This window comes from Hippocampus zosterae, chromosome 3 (genome assembly GCF_025434085.1).
Source record: "Hippocampus zosterae strain Florida chromosome 3, ASM2543408v3, whole genome shotgun sequence".
NCBI classification, from domain to species: domain Eukaryota; kingdom Metazoa; phylum Chordata; class Actinopteri; order Syngnathiformes; family Syngnathidae; genus Hippocampus; species Hippocampus zosterae.
Window position 1 is genome coordinate 30,470,564 of NC_067453.1, and position 22,960 is coordinate 30,493,523.

Sequence of the window (22,960 nt, forward strand, 5' to 3'; positions counted from 1 at the left end):
TTGCATTTAAATAAAAAAAATTAAACTCGTATGTCACTGAGTGGCAGAGGTTTGCAAGTGTGTGTGTGTGTACAAAGTTTTCAATGTTCAAAATCGCTTTGCGACAAAAAAAAAAAGTTGCTGGCGAACGTTCGACGACTGTTGGAATATTTGTGAACTTAACGACCGCTGTGAGGAACGCAACATTCGCCACCTGCCAAAACACTCGCAGTAGTTCTCAGCGCAGTAGGATCGGACCTTTTCAAGTTCCAATTCCAGGGTGTGTATTTGAACGCGGCAGTCTACAACCTCTAAATGCCAACTGTAATTATTTTTAAACGTAGGAAAATTAATAATGGATAAAAAGTTGTTTCCAAAACTCGAAATGACAGCTTGAAAGAATGACCGGAACTGAAAGTATCGAAAACAATCGCTACTGCTGATTGGCCATTGCTGGCCAATCAGGTTTGAGTTGGAATCGCCAGCCAATCGCCTTCGATGTAGGCGACGACTCCCTCCGCTGTTGTTCCGGCTTCGGAGCTCGACTGTCGGTGCCATGTCAGCCGCTCTTTTCCTGAAAAGTTCCACCAAGCGGCTGCCGCTCCGCGTGTTTGGCCGGGCCGCCGGCTGCTGTTACCACACCGAGAGAGGCGTCTACGGCTACCGTCCCAAACGGAGCCCCGGCGGGGACGAATTGCTGAGCGAGCGCATCACCGCACTCAACCAAGGTCAGCGTCCGACGCGAACTACTTAACGGGCTAGTTTCGTTCTCTCGAGCCCAGACGTGGCGACAGGACGCTCTCGGCGTGGCTATGGCCGCCTCGCCGGGTTCGCTCAAAGTCCGCCCCCTACACGGGCCGTTTCACAAGCTGCTCGGCGTGGTTTGTGACCACGTTGCCACACTCTCGGGCCGCAGCTCGCGTCAGCCGGCCTCGGCCCCTCCCCCGCGCAAGCGTCACCGTCGCGATTCGGGGAGGACGCTTTTTTGCCTCCGGGCGGCGCGCTGACCAAATGTTTGTCGGCGAGTCTGCCGAGGGCCGTCCCCGCCGCGCTTTCCGCAAGTTGGGGGCGATAAGACAACTTTGGTGAGCGACTGCCCGTCTCACGTTCAACTACTCCAAGTCACGCCGTGGCGGCTTCGACGGTGACGTTTTGCCGTCACGAGTTGTGGGGCGTGACGGTCACGGCCCACGACTACCTCCAAAAACTGCCACCAGTCAGGTTGTGATTGTAAATGGCCCAAAACGTTATAAAAAAGGCGCGCCTTCTCAGATTTCCGTTTGTCCGGTGTGAATACAGTAATCCCTCGTTTTTCGCGGGGGTTACGTTCCAAAAAGAACCAGTGATAAGTAAAATCCGCGAAGTAGGATTTGTTTTTTTAAAATGAGGGAAGAAATGTCAAATGTGCTGTATGTTTGACAATGAAGTTGGACTTGATAGTCAGCTTTAATTTTTACAGTTATTATACAATGCAGAGGTGATTGCTTTAAGACTGCAAGGGAAGCTCAGCTTCCCCTAAAATGTCAAAAAGTAAGTGATCAAATATATGTGTGTGTGTACTCTTGTGCGGACATGTCATTGACTAAATATGCGCTTTTTTGGGGGGGGAGTCGGGGGAGTTAGGCTAGCTCAGCTTTGTCAGAAATGGTAAACGCGGTTTGCCGAAATAATAGTCACAAGATGGAACGGGCTTGTTGTGAAAGGCGGACAAAGGAAATGGCCTTTGTGCACGCCCGCCTGACCCCTCGGTCCGCTCGCCTTTCAGATCACGGCCTGGCCCGCCTGGTGGAGGCCTACCGAGCTCATGGACACAAGCTGGCCAAAATTAACCCGCTGCTGCCCCACATGCCCGTCGTGGACGGCGTTCCCGAGATCAGCGCGCTCACGGGCACCCTCGGCGGACCGTTCGACACCTCAGGTGACACTTTGACACTTTTTCTTGGTGGTGCCAGCGTACTTTTATTCCTGCATTTGCTCAAACTTGGGTGCAGGACTGCCCCACTTGGGCAAGGCGGAGGCCTCGGCGGACGAGGTCCGGGCCTACCTGGAGGAGGCCTACTGCGGCCACCTGTCGGTGGAGACCAGTCAGCTGTGCGACGTCGAGGAGAGGGAATGGATGGCCGACCGCTTCGAGGAGCTCAAGAGCGCCCCCTTCTCCTCGGACGAGAGGAGGAGCCTGGCCAAGCTCATGCTGGAGTCGCAGGTCGGCGCGAGCGGCCGCCGATCGACGTCGGCAAAAGCCAACGCCCGTCTCCGGTTTCCCTGCAGGAATTTGACCGCTTCCTGGCCACCAAATTCTCCACGGTGAAACGCTACGGCGGAGAAGGAGCCGAGAGCATGATGGGCTTCTTCCACGAGCTTTTCCGGCGCTCGGCTCAGGCCGGCGTCACCGACGTGGTCATCGGCATGCCGCACCGGGGGCGGCTCAACCTCCTGACGGGCCTGCTCCAGTTCCCGCCGGAGGTAAGCGCACGAACGCGGCGCCGGAGAAAAGCCAGTTTCCCGGGAAAGGCCGCCGTTTTGATTTTGGCCTCCTGAAATTATTATTTGGTTCCACCCCCCCACCCCCCCAGTGAATGGTTGCACACTTGAAGAGGTTCTTCAGGGCTCACTCTCCGCACATTCTTTTGAGCGTCAAGTCAACCTGACTTGTTTTGTTTGGGTTGGCGGCAGCTTTTTCTGCAGCTCAATCTGTGGTGCCCCCTGCTGGCGAGATACAGCAAGCGTCATAAGATGGATCGCAAGCAGGCGTGGCGCTGCAGTGCTTTTGGCAGCGTCTCCGGCGCCGCCCCCCCGCCGCCTCGCCAAGTCGGCGTATTGACGGCTTCCGTCTGCGTCCGTGTCGTTGTCCAGCTGATGTTCCGGAAGATGCGCGGCCTGAGCGAGTTCCCCGAGACCTCGCCCGCCATCGGAGACGTCCTGTCCCACCTGACGTCGTCGGTGGACTTGGATGTGGGGGCGGGGCACCGGCTTCACGTCACCATGCTGCCCAACCCCTCCCACCTGGAGGCCATCAACCCCGTAGCTCAGGGCAAGACGCGGGCCCTGCAGCAGCTGCGCAAGGAGGGCGACTACTCGGACGACGAGCGTGCCCGGCCGGGGGACCGAGTCCTCTGTCTGCAGGTTGGGGGTTGGGGGGGCGTCGTGTGGAGTCGTAATTTTCCTCCTTTTCTGTTTTTTTTTTAAAAATAATATACAACTGGTGAGGAAGTACGTAGAAAAAATGGTCATGTCCGGAAAAGATCATTTTGGGTGTTTTTCTACCCCCCCCCCCCTGAAAAAAGAAGCATCACCATGATTGAAATAATTCTCGATTGTGCCAACGCGCAGGTCCACGGCGACGGCTCCTTCCCGGGCCAGGGCATCGTCCCCGAAACCTTGACCCTCTCCAAGCTGCCGCACTACAGAGTGGGGGGCAGCATCCACCTCATCGTCAACAACCAAGTGGGCTACACCACCCCGTCCGACAGGGGGAGGTCGTCTCTCTACTGCAGCGACGTCGGTCAGTCACCCCCTTTTGTTTTTTCTGGGCAAGGGGGGGGGAGAAGCGCTGATGATCTCGCGACTTCAGGCAAGATGGTGAACTGCGCGGTGATCCACGTCAACGGCGACGACGCGGAGGAGGTGGCGCGGGCCACTCGGCTGGCCGTGGACTACCAGCGGCGCTTCAGGAGGGACGTCATCGTGGACCTGGTCTGCTACCGCCAGTGGGGCCACAACGAGCTGGACGAGCCTTTCTTCACCAACCCGGCCATGTACAAGATCATCCGGTCAGTTCAAGATGGTGGGGGGTCCCGGGGGGGTTTGTTTTTGGGCCTCATCGCCCGCCCCGGGCTTTCTCGCCCGCCGGCAGCTCGCGCAAGAGCGTCCCCGACTCCTACTCGGACGGTCTGGTCTCCGAGGGCTTGATGACGGAGGCGGAGCGCGAGCGCATCAAGGCGGAGCGCCACGGCTGGCTCAACGACAAGTTGGCCAATGTGACGCTGTACAGCCCCCCGCCCACCAACCTGCAGGGCCGCTGGGGGGACCTGGTGGAGCCCCGTGCCCGGGTCAGCTCCTGGGATACGGGCGTCCCCCTCCCGCTGCTGCGGTACGTCGGGGCCAAGTCCGTGGACGTCCCCGAGCACGTCCGCCTGCACGGCCACCTGCTCAAGACCCACGCGCAGGTAGCGACTGAAACGGAACCCCCCCCATGGCCGAAACCGAAGCTTCCTTGCCAAGCGCTCGTGGTCCATTTCAATGGGCATTGAAAGCGGCTTTTGTCCGGGTGCGCAGGCCAGACTCCAAAAGCTCCAGGAGGGGACCAAAGTGGACTGGTCCACGGCGGAGGCTTTGGCGTTTGCGTCGCTCCTTTGCCAAGGTGGGAAACGGGCCTGCGGCGCTCCCGTTCGGTTTTTTGTCTGGACCGCCACCCAATCGCATCCGCCGCGGCAGGCTTCGACATCCGACTGAGCGGGCAGGACGTGGGCCGCGGCACCTTCAGTCAGCGGCACGCCATGCTGGTGTGCCAGGACAGCGACGACACCTTCGTTCCTCTCAACCACATCAGCCCCCAGCAGACGGGCTTCCTCGAAGTACGAAGACCGCGCGCCGCCGTCGCCAAGCGCCGCCTTTTGTTGACGGCCGGGGTCTCGGCAGGTGTGCAACAGTCCGCTGTCCGAGGAGGCGGTTCTCGGCTTCGAGTACGGCGTCAGCATCGCCCGGCCCAAGCTCTTGCCCATCTGGGAAGCCCAGTTTGGAGATTTCTTCAACGGCGCTCAGATCATCTTTGACACTTTCATCTCGGGAGGTAGGGGCCGTTCGGCGGCCGATTCCGATCGGGGCGTCTGACCCCCCCGCCCCCCTTGACCTTTTCAGGCGAGGCCAAGTGGCTTCTCCAGTGCGGGCTGGTGATCCTGCTGCCTCATGGCTACGACGGAGCCGGACCGGAGCACTCCTCCTGTCGCGTGGAGCGCTTCCTGCAGGTGAGCGCGCCGCAACTGCTGACCGACAAAAAGAAAAAATCCGATTTCACGCGCCCCCCCCCCCTGTGCCCTCAGATGTGCGACAGCGAGGAGGGGGGCGTGGACGGCGACACGGTCAACATGGCGGTGGTCAACCCCACCACGTCGGCGCAGTATTTCCACCTGCTCAGGCGGCAGATGATCCGCAACTTCCGCAAGCCCCTCATCGTGGTCGGACCCAAGATGTTGCTGCGATTTCCCGTCAGTGTTGGACCGACGGTCTAAAAGTTTTTTTTTTGGCGGGGGGGGGGGGGGGGGAACGACTCGTTTTGATGTTTTCTCTTTTTGAAGGGGGCCGCGTCGAGTTTGACGGAAATGGCGCCGGGGACCTCGTTCAAACCCGTGTTGGGGGATACGTCCGTCTCGCCAGACAGGTAGAAAAGCCCCCCGTAGCAGTCACGTCGTGGCACCTTGGCCCCCCCCTTTTTTTTTTATTCTTTTGGAATGAAAATGGGATTCCGATGCAGTCGGACGCACAGGCGGTGAAAGCCACGAGCCAACCGTCACAACATGGCTGATATTTGCCCCCCCTGCCCCCCCCCAGCGTCCAGAGAGTGGTGCTATGCTCCGGCAAACACTACTACGCCTTGCTGAAGCAGAGGGACGCCGCGGCCAAGCAGGACTCGGCGCTCATCCGCTTGGAGGAGCTGTGTCCCTTCCCGCTGCAGGCGCTCCAGACGGAACTCCACAAGTATCCCAACGCTAAAGGTGCGTGCCCCCGCCCCCCCCTCCGCGACAAAAGCGCCCCTAATAATCGGTCCCTGTTTTTTTTGTGACGCATCCGAGACATGGAAATTAGTTGCTTGTTGGAAAGCTCCGGTTATGCCACCGGCGGCACACAGAATCCTGATTTCAAATGGGTCTGCCTCCACAGAGTTCATCTGGAGTCAGGAGGAGCCTCAGAACATGGGCCCGTGGTCTTTTGTGGCTCCCCGCTTTGAGAAGCAGCTGTCCTGCAAGGTGAGCCCCCGGTCCCCCCCCCCCCCCCAAAAACAACAAAAACGAGTGACCTTTTTGTGTCCTCTGCAGCTGCGCTTAGTAAGCCGCCCCGCGCTGCCCGCCCCCGCCGTGGGCATCGGCACCCTGCACAATCGGCAGCAGGAGGCCCTCCTGGCCGCCACCTTCTCGTAAAAAAGAAAAAGCGCAAAGACTCGTCGCCTTCGCAGCCGTGACCCACTCGCAACAGAAATCGCGTGGCGGGCGATTATGGACGTCGGCTTCTCGTTGGCTTTTTTTTTTTTAATCATCCCTCTCAACGCGTTTTCGGCGTACGTCGCGAATCTCAGTCAAGGCCTCGGACGACGGCGCTGGCAACGGATCGTCGGGCGTAGCGCCGAGCGAGAAATCAACGCAAATCGCAATCGTTTTCGCTTGTGTCGTGAGCTAAAAAAAAAAAAAAAAAATCTCACATCACACGAGCGCTTCTGTGGGACATTTTGAGGAAGTAAATCTATTTTTGTGCTGATGGCTTGCGTAGCGTTCAATGTTACTATTTGGAAAAGAGTGTTCAGAATCTGAACAAGATGGATCTGAACTTCAGATCCATCTTGTCGAGTCGAATTGTGGCGAGAACGGCTCATGGAATCAATGAAAGGTGGAAGACATTTTACAAGTGAAGTACACTCGGCCGCCACAAGGGGCGCCACCATTTTTTTTCTTCTTCTTTGCTTTCCCTCCGAAATTGGACAGCCGCTCCTGTGAAGTACTTTGGAGAGGTTAACTTTTTTTCAGTATACACGATGCAGAAAACTAATTGCAGTGGAGAACGGCAAGACTAAAACTAAAAACGGATAGACGGGAGGCGGCGGGAAGAAGTCGGAGGGAAAAACCAAAAACGCTGGTCATGGCTCTTGAGGAGCAGAGCGACGTGGAGTTCAAGCCTTTGGCCTTGTCCTCGTCATTTCAAGGAAAAGTCCGGTCAACATGGACTGAGCATTTGATACGGTTTTATTGGTTTCACCCGAATGAATGAAATCCAACTATTGACTCCAATACGGCAGGCAACGGGTTGCGGCGGCGTCCATTTTGATTGAGATCGCCGGCGACAGGTGGCCACCTCGCAAATAGGAAAAGAAAGGGGGGGCGTTTGAGGATGCGCCTGCCAACCGGAAGGCTCCATTCAGACCGGGAGGACGTGCGGACCGGCCGCCGGCCGCTGATTTGGTGCAATGCGAACACTTGAGCGCCACGCGCAACTCCTCCTCCGCTTTCGACGCTCTCTTCCTGCTTCCTCCTCCTCGGCGGCGGCGGCGAGAGGCGAGAGGGAGAGCCACAATCGGAGCCAGGGCGTCACCGAGCCTCCTTCAACCTCCCCCCCGTCTCACCACCAGCGGCCTGGGGAGGCGACAAGACATAAGAGGAGGAGGAGGAGGGACACCGGCGGATTAGCCGGCTAAGAAGCTCGGCAACATTCATCGCTTTGAAGCGCGCGCGGAGCTCCAGACGCCGCTTTGGACCCGGCTCGGCTCGGCTCGGCTCAGCTCACCCCCCCGGCCCCCCCTTCGCGTCTTCTGCTCGGACACATGGCGAAAGAGAACGGCGAGTCCGGCGACGGGTCGTGGAAGAAACACGTCGACGACATCAAGAGTGTGTTCGACTTTAAAGAAGTCCTCGGAACGTAAGTCGGCATCGCCGCGTCCATTTTGTCTCTTCGGCGGCAAACTTTGGCCACCGCCGCCGCTCAGTCGGCACGCGCGTGCGCACAGGCGCGACAAAATAAACACATTTTTCCATTGACGGCTGTTGCACAAACGTCGGAAGAAATGGACAGGTCACGTGACGCCCTTCATCGGACGTTCGTTCTAAACGGTTAAAAGATCCCGCCGTTGTGACGTCACCCCGCCCCCTCCAAACGCGTAGGGCAAACATCAGTGGTTGTCTCTTCAAAAACTTAGTCATCGTTCTGAACGATGTGAGCAATATTCACTCATTTCCTTCTCGCTAATCGTTCCTTACCTGCTGGACGACGTAGTTGAGTAAAAAGCCACGCCCCCCCCAAAAGATCCCTCAATAGTACGGTGATCCCTCGCTATCTCGCGGTTCGTTTATCGCGGCTTCGGTGGATCGCTGATTTTTTTCAAACGTATTCATAACAAAAACAACAAAAAGTATGCGAGCGCTTTGACTTCTACATGCATGTATACCATTACATTTAGCCTTATAAATATTTTTTTCTACTCATACAATGTGCAAAATTTGTGCGTAAGCGTTCACGTTTGCTCTTGGAGTCCCCACTAAAGACGGAATGAATGCGACCGCTCGGTTTGAGAAGCGTCGCCGAATTGGAGGGAGAAAAACGAATCCTCTTCAAAGACTCGGAGGCTCGCGTCCGTACCTTTTCAGATATTCGAGCCATGCCTCTGAAATGCGAAATAGCGGTTGGATTCTCGACCTCCACGAGTCCGTAGCCGCGAGCGTTGCGGCACACGTCTCTCCCCAAACGCGGAGCAAATATTTGGAAACAAACGCCTGCGTTCATTCGACGTGCAGGATCTTTGCACTTTTTCAACCTGGTCCAAAACGGACCCTTCGACTCGGCGCTTGGACGCCCTCCGACGCTTTTTTTCTTTTTTCTTCTAGTCCAGAGTGCGAGACTTTAGCCGCCGGCGTGGCCTCGGTTCCTTTCACTATGCGAAACGCTCCCCTGGCACATCTCGCATCGAGTCGACGCGTCCTTGGACGGAGCTTGAATGGCGCGCGAGCGGCAGCTAGGCAACAAGGAAGCGCGGAAGTCGTCGCTTGCTGCCTTGCACCACCTACGCCCTCCGCGCTTTGTCACGGTTCTTCAATCATTTGGCAAAATGAACGACGGGCCCGCTTTTGCCCGGCCGGGGGGGGGGGGGAGTCTGCCTCCACCGACTCGGATTGAGTGACAAACTTTTGTAGCCGTATAGTCTCTTTTGATGGAAGTTGGAAGGCACTTTCTGCCCCCTGCAGGCGCTGCGTTGAAATGCGGCTCCGAAGCCGTCGCGAGCGGCCTTGAACGGCTCCAAAGTGGCCTCGCTCGTATCTCGGTCCAGTTTGGGATGTTCACAAAGAAGAAATCAAGCTGCACCTGCTCAACTTTTATCAAGCTATCTTTAGATTAAAGGGGGGGGGCGGTAAAACCTTTATTTTTGGACTCCGGCTTCTTTTGGAGCCGCATTCCTGCGCTACCGTCTTCATGACGCCACTTGCTGAAAATATCAAGTTGACGCATGCACTCGCGGCGGCGCGCCCCACCCAAAAAGATGATGAAGCTCATCATGGGACAATGAAGGGACACCCCCCCCCCCCCAAGGCCTTTCTGATTGAGCAAAGGAAAGCCTTGTTTTCTGTTCATCAGCGCCGTGGTTCTAGTCCAGTCGTGGGATGTCTGCTCCTCGGCGGGGGCCTGGGCTGGCTTTCAAAGGTGGTTGGGCCTTTTCATTCCGTCGCCCGGCGCGGCTCAAGGGGAGCGGCCGCCATCGATTCCTCTTGTGGCGCGGGGGCGCAAACGACGAAGGCCCGCCCAGCAAAAAGTGGCTGCGGTCTCATAGCAACGCGCGGCGATCGCTTGCGGAAATGCGGCCTGCCTTCGCAACTGCCTTTGCTGCGACGACACGACACGTGTACACTTTTATTTTTTTTGTCAGCGTTTGTCCTGCCTTAAATGTTTTTCAAAGTTTCCAATTTGTCGGTCCGCAGCGGCGCCTTCTCCGAGGTGGTGATGGCGCGGGAGAAGGCCACGGGCAAGATGGTGGCCATCAAGTGCATCCCCAAAAAGGCGCTCAAAGGGAAGGAGACCAGTCTGGAGAACGAAATCGCCGTGCTCAGGAGGTAGGACCCAGCGGCGCGCTTTTACGCTTTGCTCGCCGTCCTCTTTTGGTTTTGGAGGCCAGATGACCCGGCAGTACGTGGATGGGTGGGGGGGGGCTCTCTCTCTGGCTGTTTGTCACGAGCTTACTTGAAAACGGGCTCATTGTTCTGATTGGAAGGCCCAACGTGTCACGGCGAGCCTGATGGGAATCGGCAGTTAGTTCTGTGGCGTGCCCCCCCCCCACCCCACGTAGCCGCTGCCGGCCGCTCGACGAGCGTTGAGTCTAGTTGCTTGGTTACGGTTGCCGTCCTCCCGCGTTGGCTGCTTTTCATTCTTCTCTGCCTTTCCTCCCCTTTCTGTCTCTTGGTCGTCTGACGGCCTTTGTGTGAAAGCGGGCCCTCGTTTAGTGTTGCATGCAGGTGGGGTGGGGGGGGAAGAAGGGGGGGCCCTTGGGAGACTCCTGCCCGCTTGTTGTCAGGGCTCGCCGCTGGCTGACTCATTGATAAACTTGCCTTTCCCCGTTCGTGCTCCTCCCCCGTATTCCCCCCAAAACAACCCCCCCCCCCCCCCACCGATGAGCAGGGCGCATTCTTAACAAAGTGCATCTCATCTTTGTGTTGCGCAGGATAAAACATGAGAATATTGTGGCTCTGGAGGACATTTACGAGAGCTCCAACCACCTGTACCTCATCATGCAGCTGTGAGTACTAAGCCCCCCGCCCCCCCTTTGACCCCCCCCCACACACACACTCCTGTTGACATTCTGTCTGGCTTGGAAATGTTTTTCTTTTCTTTTTTTTTCCCCATCACATAAGCGCTTACACAAGCGCCGCAGCCCACGTTGTCGTGCGTTTATTCCGTGAAATGCCATTTGGCTTTTTTTTTTTACTTGAGTTGGTGGATGCGCAGAGTTGATTCTCGTTTTTGTGTTGTGGGGGGGGGGGGGCAAAGGTGTCCCTCGTGTCAACTATCATCGCAGCCGGGCCGTTTCTTTTTCAGCAATTCCATTTGCGATGGACTCTTGCTGCTGGCCCTTTGATGACATCATCATTTGGACATGGCCCGCAGCGCAATTTGTACAGCCGATAAGCGATTGGCGATCAATCCGACGAGCCTCCGTCGTTTATGCCCAGTGAGAACGCAGTGACTCTTTCCTGGGGGGGGGGGGGGGGGGGGGGGGGGGGGATTATGATGCGATTTCCTGTTCACCGGGGAAAGAAAAAACAAATCTGCGCCGATGGCGAGCGCCGTACCCCAAACGAGCGAGGGCGAGGCGCCGCGCCGCCGAAGTATGGCTTTGGCGTCCGGCGAATGACGCGAATGTGCGTCAGGGTGTCGGGCGGCGAGCTGTTCGACCGCATCGTGGAGAAGGGCTTCTACACCGAGATGGACGCCAGCCGGCTCATCCGCCAGGTGTTGGACGCCGTCAACTACCTGCACCGCATGGGCATCGTGCACAGGGACCTCAAGGTGGCGCCCCTCCGCATCCGAGACGTCTGAATGGCGAGGTGGTTAGGGGGTCACGCGTCTCTCTCTCTCCTTCTTTTCTCAGCCGGAGAACCTTCTCTACTTCAGCCCGCATGACGAGTCAAAGATCATGATCAGCGACTTTGGCTTGTCCAAGATGGAGGCGGCCGGCGACGCCATGGCCACCGCCTGCGGGACGCCGGGATACGTGGGTGAGCCAAACCGAGGAGTCGGTCGGAGCCCCCGCCGGTCCCCGGGGACTCGCCGATCTAAGAAGTCGCGGTCCCGTGATGCATTGAGGGCTCAGGTGTCAAACTCTGGGCCCGGGGGCCAGACGCGGCCCGCCGCGTCATTTTATACGGCCCGCACAAGCAAATCGAGCGAACGCCATCGTGCTTGCGAAAGTCTGAACTGAAATTCCAAATGGTCGTGTGTCTTCATGTTCATGTGGGCAGCAGACTAAAGCTCCTCGGCTTTGTTTGCTTGTTTGCAGCACCCGAAGTGTTGGCGCAGAAGCCCTACAGCAAAGCCGTGGACTGCTGGTCCATCGGGGTCATCGCTTATATTCTGTAAGTGCCGCGCCGGAAGGCCCTGAACCCCCCCCCCTCCGCCCCCACCCCGCGGCTTTCCCAAGCCAGTTAAGGAAAGTGGCTGAGCGGGCCGAAGAAAATCCCCCACGCAATGGAGGATAATCCGGCACAATTTGCTTCCCGACACGGCAAAGTCTTTAGGTGGCGCCGTCTCCACTGCAAAATACTTTGGCAAGAAAGAACTCATGAAGCCACTTTGTCACCATGCGCCTTTTCGCTTGTCGCATAGCACAGTCTGCTCAGCGCCACTTACAACCGTAAAGTGGCAACCAGATTTAGCAGGGGGGCGGGGAGGGGGGGGGGGGTCATTAGCCTTTCTTCCCCGCATGACGATGGCTTTCTCCTCCGTTCTGGCAGGCTGTGCGGCTACCCGCCTTTCTACGACGAAAACGACTCCAAGCTCTTCGAGCAGATCCTCAAGGCCGACTACGAGTTTGACGCGCCGTACTGGGACGACATATCCGACTCTGGTGAGAAAGCGCTCGTGGCGCCTCTTTTCGCTTTCGTTTGCACACTCGCTTGCGGTGCGGTGGAGCTCGCTGAAAACTTTGCTTTTCGGCGGACACTATCGCCAAAGGTTCTCGGCGCATTTGGCTGCCGGCTCGGCTTCCGAAATTCGTGACGACCGTTGAGCATCGATTCGCCGGCGACTCGCCATGACTCGGTTTCAGGCTTTGAGGCTCCGCCTACAATCTACCTTATCATGCCTCGCTTTTCCACCTTGATCCGTTCCCAGAGGCTGTTTCAAAAACGATGGATTCCAAAACCAAAAGCACGCTCTTTAAAAAAAAAAAAATCTTTATTGAACACGTCTGCTCACAACGGACGCTACCCGAGGAAGCGTCACCTCAAAGAATCCTGTGAGTTTGGCGCCCTCTTGTGGCGTCTCGGTGTCAGGTCGCAAATGGTCCATTGCCGCCATCTGGCGGCCATCATACAAACCCGTTCAGGTTGTGGGTCGAATTTGGAGGTTTGAGCGGCTATCTGACGATGACGCCGACGCTGCCGTTTGTGTCCTTAGCCAAAGACTTCATCAGCCGCCTGATGGAGAAGGATCCCGACAAGAGGTTCACGTGCGACCGGGCTCTGGAGCATCCCTGGTGAGTAAAGCCGCGCCGAGCCGACGCCGTTTGCCATCCAGCGGCCGCGTGGCGCCGTCGTCAGCTTTTGTCCCAGCTGAGGCGTGAGTTCCCAAGTAGGGGGGAAAAAAAAAGTGTGTGTGTTGGTCTTCCCCTGTCAGGATCGCGGGAGGCACGGCCCTCTGCAAGAACATTCACGAGTCCGTCAGCCGGCAGATGCGCAAAAACTTTGCAAAGAGCAAATGGAGGGTAAGCTTGCGGTTTCTTTGGCCCACTGGACTCCTCCTCCCGGGTAGCGCTCAAGACCTTTCACCTTTGAATCCAAAAGGCTTGTTTTGACTTCCGTCCGTCCGTCCTCTTGTCTGTTTGCCAGCAAGCATTTAACGCCACGGCGGTGATCCGCCACATGCGGCGCCTGCAGCTGGGCAGCAGCTTCGGCAGCGGCGTCCGCGCCGCCTCCGACCCGGACGCCGGCGGACCGCCGGCCGCCAGGGCGCCCACCAAGAGTCAGTCGGTGGACTGCGCCCCGCTCGCCGCCCGCGACGGTGAGGAAATGGCCCGTCGCTCATCTCGCGCTTGTCCGCCGTTGGTACTCGGAAGCCTTTCGCGGCGTTGCAAGGGTCTTTATGGGGGCTAGCGTAAAAAACTAAAGATCCCCCAGCGTTGACTGGCTTTGGATTTCAGCACAGCTTTTGAGTTGGAGAGAAAGATTAGGAGGCCAATGTCGGCGTTGACTAGGAGTGAGAGAAACGTCTTACCGATTTAGGCGCCTATCTGTAAATACATTTCTTTGCCATCAAAAGCATGTTTTTACGTTGTGTATCCCCCCCCCCCCCCCCCCCCTTCAACTTGATCTCAAACTATTTTGAGGGTCTTGATAGATGAGTCAAACGGCAGGCAAGACGGGAAACTCTGTGGTCAATTTCCAAGTTTGCAAAGTGTCTTGAGTTTTGCCCCGTGATGTCCTTGCGGCGCAGGTCCTCCGACGGCCCCCCCGGCTTCCTCCGTCCAAGCGTCCGACCGGGACTCGGAGGCCTCGTCCCCTTCGCGCCAGGAGCCGGTGGCGCCGCCGCGCCCCTCCACCGTCACCGTCATCCACACGGGGACCAAATGACGCCAGGTGCCGCGGGAGGTCAGCTGGGAGACGACGGAGCTTTAGGAGTGGGGGGTTGGGGGGGGGGCGTTTCCCCCTCTTGACCCTCGCCATTCCGAGAACTCGCCCAGCTCGCCCGTCCCGCGCACATTTCGGGGAGGAATTGAAGGAGCTCAGCCCGGCTCGCCGAGGGATGGAGTCCGCTCGGCGTTGCTCTCCTGAAGGCTTTGGAGAAGCGCCGCGCCCAAAAGACGGATTTGGGGGGGGGCCGTTTCTTTTTCTTGCCTCGTCCGAGCTGCCAATGGGCTGCTCCCGCGTACGCCTCCTGTAAATATTTCGCCGCCCGGAGCCAAAACGGGAAAGAAAGCTTTTGCTTGGATGCCCTCGCCGGACGATGACTTTGAGCTTCTTGGGGATGCGGCGAATTCCCCCCCGCCCCCCGCGTGTGCTGATTCTTCCTCTCTTGCTCCGCCCTTCTCGTCATCGGATGCTCGGCACACGGCAGAGAATTTTTCGCTTCGACCTAACGTGCCGGCCAACCTCCGCGGGTCGCTCGTGATTTGTTTCGGAAAGCGACGCGGCAAAGTCCCGCTTCAAAGCGGACGCGCGGCAAACGTGGCCGCCAATGGGATGGCAAAGACGACGGAAGCGTTCAAAAAGGGGGGGCCGGCAACCTACGAGCATTTTAGCTACATCCTGAAATTGCAGCTACTTTCCGCCCCCCCCAACCAAAAAAAAAAAAATGCGCTTCTTTGCTTTCATATTGACCTGTTGAATTTAGCCGAAAGACTCTACCCCCCCCCCCCCTTTTCTCTCACCGCAAACCGCATAAAGACGATTTGCTGTAAATACAACTCCCCAAAGTTGATTACTTTGCCGGTCTTGAATGTTTTGTGTCGTCTTCCCTCACCGAGCAACAAAATAGGGCAAAAAAAAAAACAAAAACAAAGAAAGACACCTTACTAAAAGCTGTGACCCCCCCCCCCCGCCCCCTAAAATGCATGTTGCATGCAGAAATGTTGTCATGTATTAAAAAAGCAGAAGGCTTCTTTGACGGCGTCTTTGACTTTTCAACCAGAAGCAAAGTGGCAAAAGGCGGCCATTCCGGCGCCCCCTCCCTGCCTGAATAATAATTTCTGCCGCTGTGTGGAATTTTATTGGCGATGCCCTCTTCTGAGTCGCGGGCAACAAAAATGAATTGCAAGTTTCGACAGTACATGATTGAGGATTTTTACGGTTAAAAAAAAAAAAAAGTCTTGGCATGGAAGCATTTCATGCTCCGTTTATTGAAAATGGCCGACATTCTTCATCTTCGCAATACAAAATGAAACCGAATACATCACGTATACTGCGTCCAGTATAAAAAAAGTAAAAAAACAAAACCAAAAGGGGCTTTTTATTCATTTGGAAGGAGACAAAAATGAAGGCACAGCCGGTACTATCTGAGAAGCATAGTGCATATTTTACACCCCCCCCCGCCCCAAAAAGAAAATCGAGGAGGAGGAAAGGTTCTGAATGAGCCCCGAGCGAGAGTTTAGCAGCTTGCGATATGGCTTTTCTTTTTCTCCCCCCCCCCCCCCCCTGAGTGCTTTCACCACTGCAACCTCAAGCAACCAAGTGCAACAAAAAAAAAAAAAAGATGAAACACAAACGAGGTCACAAAACAGTCCCAACAGCAAGTTGACCAGAATGAAGACATCTCACTGTTTGGGGATTGGGGGGGGGGCGAGGGGTGATCAGCATTTGTGGGTACTCGGGGACGTGGAAGAGGAAGGGGAGGGCGTTCCTTCCAGGCTTGGCAGAGGGAGAGGCATGTGTCCGTTGATGAGGCTGGGGAACTGGAGGAAGACAAAGGTGGGCCCACAGTTAGGAGAGAAGGGGGGGGGGGGGGTCGGCGGAAGCGCTGTGAAAGGCTCGCTTTCCGGCGAGGAACCGCCACATTGTCACAGCTCGCGCTTCCTGTTATTTGTTCATTGTGCCGCTTCCTGTTCGTCTCTGTCCCCCCAACCCCACCGCCCCCCCCCCCCCCCGAGCAACGCACGAGTCCAAAATGTCTTGTGAAAGACCAGCTTTTCACAACTTTTACAAGCCCGAGGATGGAGGACGTTCATTTGGTTTGGAGCCCATTCAGATTCCCCCCCCCCCCCCAAAGTGTGGCTCATCTAAGTCCAAATGCGGGTAGCGAAGGCGCGGCCCACCAAAGGAGGGCCGATACGAGCGTGACGAGAGAGGACCGGATCTCGCCGAAAAGCGGTGGGCTCCCCCTGGGCTCAGACAGGAAGCCCCGGCAGGATTTCCTGTCCGGAGCCGCGGCGAGGAAACCGCCGCTACGTCCGATTAGTCGCGCAACCGCGCTCGCCCGTTGCGGCGACAGAAAAAAAAAGAAGAAGAAGAAAACCATCTTGGACATTCTTTGTTGGCGTTTGCCCTCCTTCGATATCTGCGGCGGCAAAGACGGACGGAGCGCGCGCCGCCGACTTCTTCTTCCCCCCCCCCCCGCCAGCAGGTTTCCACTACTTTTGCAAACGGCTTGCGTTGGTTTGCTTTTTTTGTTGTTGTTTGTCGCTCACCTGAAACAAGGAGCCGTGGCCCTGCAGGCGGGCGGGGCTGAGCGGGGCCACGGGGCTCAGGCTGCTCCAGAAGTGGATGCCGGACAACAGCGGACTGTGAGTCAGCAGCAGACCGGAGGGAGTCTGGAAAAAAAAAAAAAAAGGAAAAAAAGGAGGCGTCAAGAGGAGCGCGGCCGACGGCTCTTGCGGCCTTCGTGCAAAACGTGCTGAAAAGGCAAAAAAAAAAAAAAAGGGGGGGCCAGCGGCTTTTTGGCCCTTTGGAAAAACAAACTGGCGGAGCAGGAAGGAAGTCTGCGGTTTCTCCTCTGGAATACAGGGGTGACGTTAGGCCGGGAGGGGGGGGCAGGGGGGGGGAACGGCAGAGAAAACATATGAAATCAATTTCTCTCTCTATCCCGCCTCGTGTCACCTCAGAGAAGCGAGCCAGTGTTGCGCCCCCCCACCCCCCCCCGCTCGCGTTATTAATGGAATGATGGCGGCATCTGGCATCGCTTAAGGGCCCCTTCCCATTTTGCCGTCTCCTTTTCTTCAACCCTTCCCGGATAACGACAAATATTTGCGGACGGTCTCCCACCGACGCGCCGTCGGATGCGCTACGAGAGGCCCTCCGGGTCCTTGACGAGAACCTCGCCCGACCATCGATCGCCATTCATTGGCCGCCGATACTTGAAACTCATCACCGCATCCGGCACCGAGCCAGTCCCCGGGGACGACTCAAAGTTCACATCAGAAAAAGCTGCCGTCCAGCGTCCCGAGCATTCAAAGATACGCGTTGAGAAGTCTTCCGAAGAAGAAAAAGCGACCCCCCCCCCCCCAAAAAAAAAAACGCGGAGCGTGAAGAATATGTGCGGCGGGGGTTTGGGTGGCTCCTTTGAGGCGTCACTCGGGGCCCAGTTTTGCCACGCGCTTGAAGTTTGAGCTCTCAGAATTTCCCGTCCTGAAAAGTTGCAAAGTTGCCCCTTGGTTGCTTTTATTGCAGGAACTCTCGGAAAACATTTTGATGGCGACTCCCCGAAAATGCCCTCATGTGCCCACAAGGGCGGCGCTGACTGTTGGAGGCGCAAAAACAAGAGCGGCTCGTTCCCTCCGATCGCCGGCTCGGATGCGCGACGCTCGTCAAGCGATACCCCCCCCCCACGGCCCACCCGTGTCGGAATCGAGGCCGGCCTTTTCCGCTCACCTGCGCCGTAAAGAAGGCGGGCGTGAGCGATCCGGACGGCAGCGCCGGACTGTTGAGGGCGATGGAGCCGATGTCGCTGCCCGCCAGCAGCAGGGAGGGGGGCGTGATGTCCAGAGCTTTGGGCCTTTTGCTCTTGGCGGGGAGCCCGTCTCCTCCGCCACGAGTCGGGGACGAGGACGCCGAGGAGGCGGAGCTTCCGCCGCCCCTCTTCTCCGCGGGCGGCCGCGGGTCTCGCTCCCTGCGCCCCGACGAGAGGTTGAGGGGCTGGGCGCCGTGCTCCCACGAGTCCTCCTCGTCCTCCTCCCGCCCCCCCTCGTCGTCGTCCTCGTCTTCGTCGTCCCGGTCGCCGGGGTAGGCCTCGGCGTCGTCGGCGCCGAAGCGGATGACGGAGCGCGGCTGGTGGCGAAGCGCCCGCAGCAGCTGCGGCCGCTGGCGGAGCGAGGCCACGCTGAAGGACGAGTAGAGGCCCGAGCGCAGGTAGTCGTTGCGGCTCTGCTGCGCCCCCGGGGCGCCCGCCCGCGCCCTCCGCCCGCGCCGCTCCGCCTCTTCCGCGCCCCCGTCCCCAGCCGCCTCATCTACGTCGGCCTCGGCGGGCTCGCCGTCCCGCGGGGGAAACCTTCCGCAGGCCAGGCCCATCTCCACCATCTGCGGGTCCATCTTGAGGATCTCGGGGAAGGAGACGAACTTGTAGACAAACTTCTGGCCGATCACCTTCTTGATGATGTTCTGTCGTGGTGGTGGTGGTGGGGGGGGGGGGGGGCAAAAGAAAATAGCATTGCGGTATGAGACGCGGCAATAGCCAAGCGGGGGGGAGACCCACCCCAGGGCAGAATCTTTGGCTAATGGCGGCGCTTACCTTGTCGTAGTAGTAGCGCAGGGCCCGGCTGAGTTTGTCGTAGTTCATGTTGGTCTTGTTCTTGCGCAGCCCCCACAGCTTGGCCACCTCCTCGGACTTGAGCAGCTTGAACTCGCCGTCGGCCGACGTCCAGCAGATCAGGTGCTTGTGGCTCTGGTCCAGCAGCAGCTGCAGCAGGAACTGCCACAGGGTGATGGCGCTGTCCATGGCTGGGCCACGCGCGCAAACAACGGACCGTTAGCCTAGCCACAAACGCGGACCACCCGAGGACGACGTTGCGCGTTTCTCGCCGGCCGGGCTCGGCGGCTTTTGACCACCGCGCCATCTTGACCACCATACAAACCAGCGCCCGGATGTTGTGGGCTCCCCCCTCCCCCTGTTGACTTAGCAAGGGCTAGCAACGCCTTACTATTCATGGTCGTTTTTTTGGCTAAAAACGCCTTACTATGCATGGTCGTTTTTTTTTCAACCAAAAATGCCTTACTGTACATGGTCGTTTTTTTTCTGTCCAAAAATGCCTTACTATACATGGTCGTTTTTTTTCGGTTAAAATTTTCGTCCAAAAACGCCTTACTATACATGGTCGGTTTTTTTCGGCTAAAAACGCCTTACCATACATGGTCATTTTTTTTCAACCAAAAATGCCTTACTGTACATGGTCGTTTTTTTTCTGTCCAAAAATGCCTTACTATACATGGTCGTTTTTTTTCGGTTAAAATTTTCGTCCAAAAACGCCTTACTATACATGGTCGGTTTTTTTCGGCTAAAAACGCCTTACCATACATGGTCATTTTTTTTCAACCAAAAATGCCTTACTGTACATGGTCGTTTTTTTTCTGTCCAAAAATGCCTTACTATACATGGTCGTTTTTTTTCGGTTAAAATTTTCGTCCAAAAACGCCTTACTATACATGGTCGGTTTTTTTCGGCTAAAAACGCCTTACCATACATGGTCATTTTTTTTCAACCAAAAATGCCTTACTGTACATGGTTGTTTTTTTTCTGTCCAAAAATGCCTTACTATACATGGTCGTTTTTTTTCATCATTAGTGATTTACATGGTCGTTTTTTTCGTCCAAAAATGCCTTACTATACATGGTCGGTTTTTTCGGCTAAAAACGCATTACTATACATGGTCGTTTTTTTTTTACCAAAAATGCCTTACTATACATGGTCGTTTTTTTGGGGTCAAAAAACGCCTTACTGTACATGGTCGTTTTTTTCGGTTAAATTTTTCGTCCAAAAATGCCTTACTATATACATGGTTGGGGGTTTTTTTTTCAGCTAAAAATGCCTTACTATACATGTTCGTTTTTTTTTTCGTCTAAAAACGGCTCATCGTTCACTTCAAAGAGTCTTTGTACCGTTTACGACCGACAGATCACTTGTGAAAATGAATGTGATTGAACAGTCGGAGGTGCTGCCAAAAAGAACCTTTTCTGCACTGAAGTACAATGAAATTAATTTTGATTCCGTTTGCTGCAATACAAACCGGATACTTCATACATCCATCCATTATCCGAGCCACTGACCTTCAATTCACGTCATTCAAAGTCAGTCGAAACTATTTAAAAGTTATTCACATTTAGTTGTTGGTGGCAAATATTCCGCCCCACAGCGTCACGCCTACTTTAGTCTTGGTTGTAAAGTGTCCTAGAGTGTCTTGAAAGACGCTTATAAACGAAATGTATTATTAGAAGAAATTTCAGGGGTCATTTTTACTGACCATTCGTTGTTCATGACATGTGAACAACATGTGACAAGTACTGTCCATTCTTGTTTTCTTACAGTTCTTACAGCCGCTGTGAGACCTAACAGCCAATTGATGTCACAAGCAAAAGATGGCTACATCTGGCTCCTCATGGTGACAGGAAGGAGAGCATGAGAGGAAAACAGGACATGGAGAGCGCAACAATTGGATGGACAGAAAAATACCGTTCCCAATTTGGACTTTGTGTTCACTGTTGGATCAAGAAAAGTGCATTTTTCCAGTGTATGTCAGGTTCACAAATTATGACAATAAAGATATTTTTTATAACAGTCGTTTTTTTATGTGGGTCAAATATGACTCATGAAAGATGTGGCTTGGTTGAGGTTGAATTCAGGCTGATATCAGGAACCTGTTCTGGCCCAGCGTCGGGCCGGAGTAGGGCCAGATATGGTTTTACAATGCGGCTCAGATCTGGACCGAATGCGGCCCACATCGTGGATGCCAGACGTGGGCCAACTGCAGGACCGTCATTCATTGAGGTATGTGGGCCGGGTGTACGCGCCGCGTCTGCCCCGGAGCTGGGCCAGACCGATTTTGCTGACTGGGTAGTTCGTAGCTACAAGGGACTTTGTTTTTGCCACTGCAAATGAATTAAAGAGCTTACGAGCCATCTGAAATGTGCGGAAACGCTTAAGGAGTCGTCAAATTGAACAACGCCTGTCGTTTAAGAAAGTCTAAATGAGAGTTTTTGTTGTTTTGTTGCTCGGAAGCACACCGGAAGGAAGAATGAAGACGAGCAAGCTCTTCGGCTCGAAAAAGTGTTGCGTTCACGGGCTTTTAACGGGAAACAACGCCACGACTCGGGTCCAAACGCACAACAAACCTTGGGGGGTTGGGGCCCGCCGGAGGGAGAAAAACAAAGTGGCGGATAACTGTTTACCTGCGATCACTTCCGTGGCTTTTCTTCCCCGCCGAGGAACTTTAGCGCGACGCCGCCGGAGAGGTGGCTTGTTTTTCCATGATCGCTCGCTCGCTTGGCGACTTGTGCTCGGCCTGAAATCGGATCCTGCGCTTTTTCTTTCTCCGAGCAGGAAGTCGGAGCAGGCAGACGCAGAGCCGGCGGCGGCTCACTTCCTCTCGCCGACGATTCCCCAGGCGTTCTGCCGTCTGTGTAAACACACTTTTCCTCCCCTCCTCTTTGCCTCTGCTGCCTACCCGCTGACGGACGCCAGTCGGCACACATGGCGAGCGACACGCACGGAGAGAGAGCGAGAGAGGGCGGGGGGTTCTGAAAAATCCGACGGCACTGAACTCGCATCGTCTTTTCACCGTCCGTCACGTTGCCTTCAAGAAAGCTCTGTCAATATGAATACCTCGCGGAAAAACGATCCCATTTTCACTCTTCTTGTGCTTTATACGTCGCAGACGCAGTACAGCGATCCTCAACGAACGCGTAAACAACATCGTTCATTTATTTTTCCATATTTACTTGACTTCAATCCAGGTTCGCTACAACCAATAAACTACCCAGTCGGCATCCGGTGCCAACTCAACATGAATCTGACATCAACTACCTTCGGGAGAACCTCGTCAATCTGACAACCGCGTTCGACAAAATCGTTTTCCCCGATAGTTTTCCTTTTTTTTCCATAAAATGAACGTAAAGCTTGATTAAATTCCAGTTTTGCTACTATCGGGAAGCAGAGTTCGACGATTTGATGGACGTCGCGGTGCTCCTTGGAGAACCTCGTCATTTTGAGAAACAAATTCTACAGAACATTTTGGGCACTATAAATGAAGATATTGTTTTCGGTTTCTCTCACGATCCCTTCAGGAGGACCTCGTTAATCCGAAGTTTTTGTTTAATCTCCAAATCCTGTTAATGCTTTGTGAAAAAATGGTCTTTACTCGTTTCAGACGGGCCAAAGGCACAAGCCAGCCAAGCGCCCGTTTAGGGCTTTGCAACCACTAGGGGACGCTCATGTGCAATTAACAGTTTCCAGAATCTGGAGTTCTGTAATGTTTTATTTCTTACAATAAAACAATTGATATCACGTTTCTTATTTTGATATTTTAAAGCCCAACTTTTGCACGTTTTGACATGGTTTCAAGACGTAACTAGTCAGCTTTATATTTGTTTTTAAAACGCATTTATGTCACCTTTTCTTCGGTCCCTTGATGCAGTTGTATCATTAGTTACATATTTGCTTGACATGATAGTTTGCTTTGTGCATTTTATTGTGACGTTTAAGCGCCCGACTTGTGTGCGGGTAGCACTCAGTGACGGTCTGGATGTGGGTGTGAATGGTTTGGTGTCCACATTGACTGACCGGCGACCTGTTCAGGGTGTAGTTCGCCTTCCGACAAAAGTCCCCAGGGAAAGGCTCCAGTGCCGCATGACCCTGTTCAAGATCATTGGTCTTCAGAATCTGTTAGTTCACTTATTTTCCTCCATGTCACCGCTGCCCCCCCCCCAACCCCCACCCCTCTGTTAAATTGTTGTGGTTGTTAGGCAAGCTTTTCATTCCAAAGTTTAGGCTGCCATGTTGTTAGTGATTTACAAAAGCTTTACTTACGTCAGACCAACCAAAGTGGATTTCGCTCACGATGTCTCAACAACACCCATGTGACCGAGTGACCCCTGGCTGGGCCTCA

The 22,960-nt window shown here is 55.3% G+C and overlaps 3 protein-coding genes across 4 annotated transcripts; 2 read left to right on the forward strand and 1 right to left on the reverse strand.

The window, feature by feature from the left end:
* The first annotated feature begins 474 nt into the window (after positions 1-474).
* On the forward strand, positions 475-6,435 carry LOC127597517 (2-oxoadipate dehydrogenase complex component E1-like). Of its 2 annotated transcripts, none has more exons than XM_052060600.1 (17): positions 475-707; positions 1,745-1,897; positions 1,971-2,182; positions 2,248-2,442; positions 2,833-3,102; positions 3,310-3,481; positions 3,551-3,749; positions 3,833-4,145; positions 4,255-4,339; positions 4,414-4,553; positions 4,618-4,768; positions 4,837-4,943; positions 5,019-5,183; positions 5,274-5,356; positions 5,527-5,690; positions 5,857-5,942; positions 6,012-6,434. In XM_052060600.1, the coding sequence occupies exons 1-17, from the start codon at positions 536-538 to the stop codon at positions 6,111-6,113; spliced, it is 2,769 nt and encodes a 922-aa protein (XP_051916560.1). In that variant the 5' UTR covers positions 475-535; the 3' UTR covers positions 6,114-6,434. The 2 variants fall into 2 exon arrangements, with proteins under 2 accessions (XP_051916560.1, XP_051916561.1); XM_052060601.1 differs by lacking the exon at positions 475-707 and adding an exon at positions 957-1,064 and having other exon boundaries at positions 6,012-6,435.
* Positions 6,436-7,052: 617 nt separating this feature from the next.
* On the forward strand, positions 7,053-15,037 carry LOC127597538 (calcium/calmodulin-dependent protein kinase type 1D-like). Its single transcript, XM_052060640.1, has 11 exons — positions 7,053-7,599; positions 9,648-9,779; positions 10,385-10,459; positions 11,091-11,229; positions 11,312-11,438; positions 11,720-11,795; positions 12,174-12,286; positions 12,838-12,916; positions 13,057-13,144; positions 13,269-13,440; positions 13,873-15,037. The coding sequence occupies exons 1-11, from the start codon at positions 7,505-7,507 to the stop codon at positions 14,007-14,009; spliced, it is 1,233 nt and encodes a 410-aa protein (XP_051916600.1). The 5' UTR covers positions 7,053-7,504; the 3' UTR covers positions 14,010-15,037.
* A 539-nt stretch (positions 15,038-15,576) lies between these two features.
* Positions 15,577-21,579, reverse strand: LOC127597540 (ETS domain-containing protein Elk-3-like). Its single transcript, XM_052060643.1, has 5 exons — positions 21,246-21,579; positions 18,595-18,803; positions 17,739-18,464; positions 16,559-16,681; positions 15,577-15,826 (listed from the first exon to the last, which is right to left on the reverse strand). The coding sequence occupies exons 2-5, from the start codon at positions 18,799-18,801 to the stop codon at positions 15,725-15,727; spliced, it is 1,158 nt and encodes a 385-aa protein (XP_051916603.1). The 5' UTR covers positions 18,802-18,803; positions 21,246-21,579; the 3' UTR covers positions 15,577-15,724.
* Between the last annotated feature and the right edge of the window lie 1,381 nt (positions 21,580-22,960).

Bases quoted from the DNA above. Each gene is read 5' to 3' on its own strand.
- LOC127597517 (XM_052060600.1), top strand. From the start codon at position 536: ATGTCAGCCGCTCTTTTCCTGAAAAGTTCCACCAAGCGGCTGCCGCTC. The intron at 3,482-3,550 runs GTCAGTCACCCC...TCGCGACTTCAG, and splicing joins TCTCTACTGCAGCGACGTCG to GCAAGATGGTGAACTGCGCG. The intron at 5,691-5,856 runs GTGCGTGCCCCC...CTGCCTCCACAG, and splicing joins CAAGTATCCCAACGCTAAAG to AGTTCATCTGGAGTCAGGAG.
- LOC127597538 (XM_052060640.1), top strand. From the start codon at position 7,505: ATGGCGAAAGAGAACGGCGAGTCCGGCGACGGGTCGTGGAAGAAACAC. The intron at 12,917-13,056 runs GTGAGTAAAGCC...TTCCCCTGTCAG, and splicing joins CGGGCTCTGGAGCATCCCTG to GATCGCGGGAGGCACGGCCC. The intron at 13,441-13,872 runs GTGAGGAAATGG...CTTGCGGCGCAG, and splicing joins CCCGCTCGCCGCCCGCGACG to GTCCTCCGACGGCCCCCCCG.
- LOC127597540 (XM_052060643.1), bottom strand. From the start codon at position 18,801: ATGGACAGCGCCATCACCCTGTGGCAGTTCCTGCTGCAGCTGCTGCTG. The intron at 18,465-18,594 runs GTAAGCGCCGCC...CCACCACGACAG, and splicing joins TGCGCTACTACTACGACAAG to AACATCATCAAGAAGGTGAT. The intron at 15,827-16,558 runs GTGAGCGACAAA...GTCTTCCTCCAG, and splicing joins GCCACGGCTCCTTGTTTCAG to TTCCCCAGCCTCATCAACGG.